This window comes from Pygoscelis adeliae, unplaced genomic scaffold (genome assembly GCF_000699105.1).
Source record: "Pygoscelis adeliae isolate BGI_AS28 unplaced genomic scaffold, ASM69910v1 Scaffold353, whole genome shotgun sequence".
Classification (NCBI taxonomy): Eukaryota; Metazoa; Chordata; class Aves; order Sphenisciformes; family Spheniscidae; genus Pygoscelis; species Pygoscelis adeliae.
In genome coordinates this window covers 64,009-64,227 of record NW_008824445.1, presented here as the reverse complement: position 1 = coordinate 64,227, position 219 = coordinate 64,009, and the positions used below count along the sequence as shown (strand labels likewise).

At 73.1% G+C, this 219-nt stretch overlaps 1 protein-coding gene across 1 annotated transcript in view; it reads left to right on the top strand.

The window, feature by feature from the left end:
- The window catches only part of NCOR2 (nuclear receptor corepressor 2), a gene marked incomplete at its 3' end in the record, with an annotated part of 186,193 nt that extends 185,976 nt beyond the window's left edge, over nucleotides 1–217 (top strand). Inside the window, exon 45 of the mRNA XM_009320956.1 lies at nucleotides 69–217. Coding sequence (XP_009319231.1) covers nucleotides 69–217 — 149 coding nt within the window. The remainder of the gene's footprint in view (nucleotides 1–68) is intronic.
- Between the last annotated feature and the right edge of the window lie 2 nt (nucleotides 218–219).

The window sequence follows — 219 nt, the reverse complement described above, 5'->3', positions numbered from 1 at the left end:
GGGGGGGGGGGGGGGGGGGGGGGGGGGGGGCGACGAGCCGGGTGACAAGCGGACGCTTCTCTTTGCAGGAGGAGGGGGGAAGCCAAAGATCGCTGCCAGACCCAACAGCCGCAAGGCCAAGTCCCCGGCGCCGGGTCTGTCCTCGGGCGAGCGGCCACCCTCCGTCTCCTCGGTGCACTCGGAGGGGGACTGCAACCGGAGGACACCCCTCACCAACCG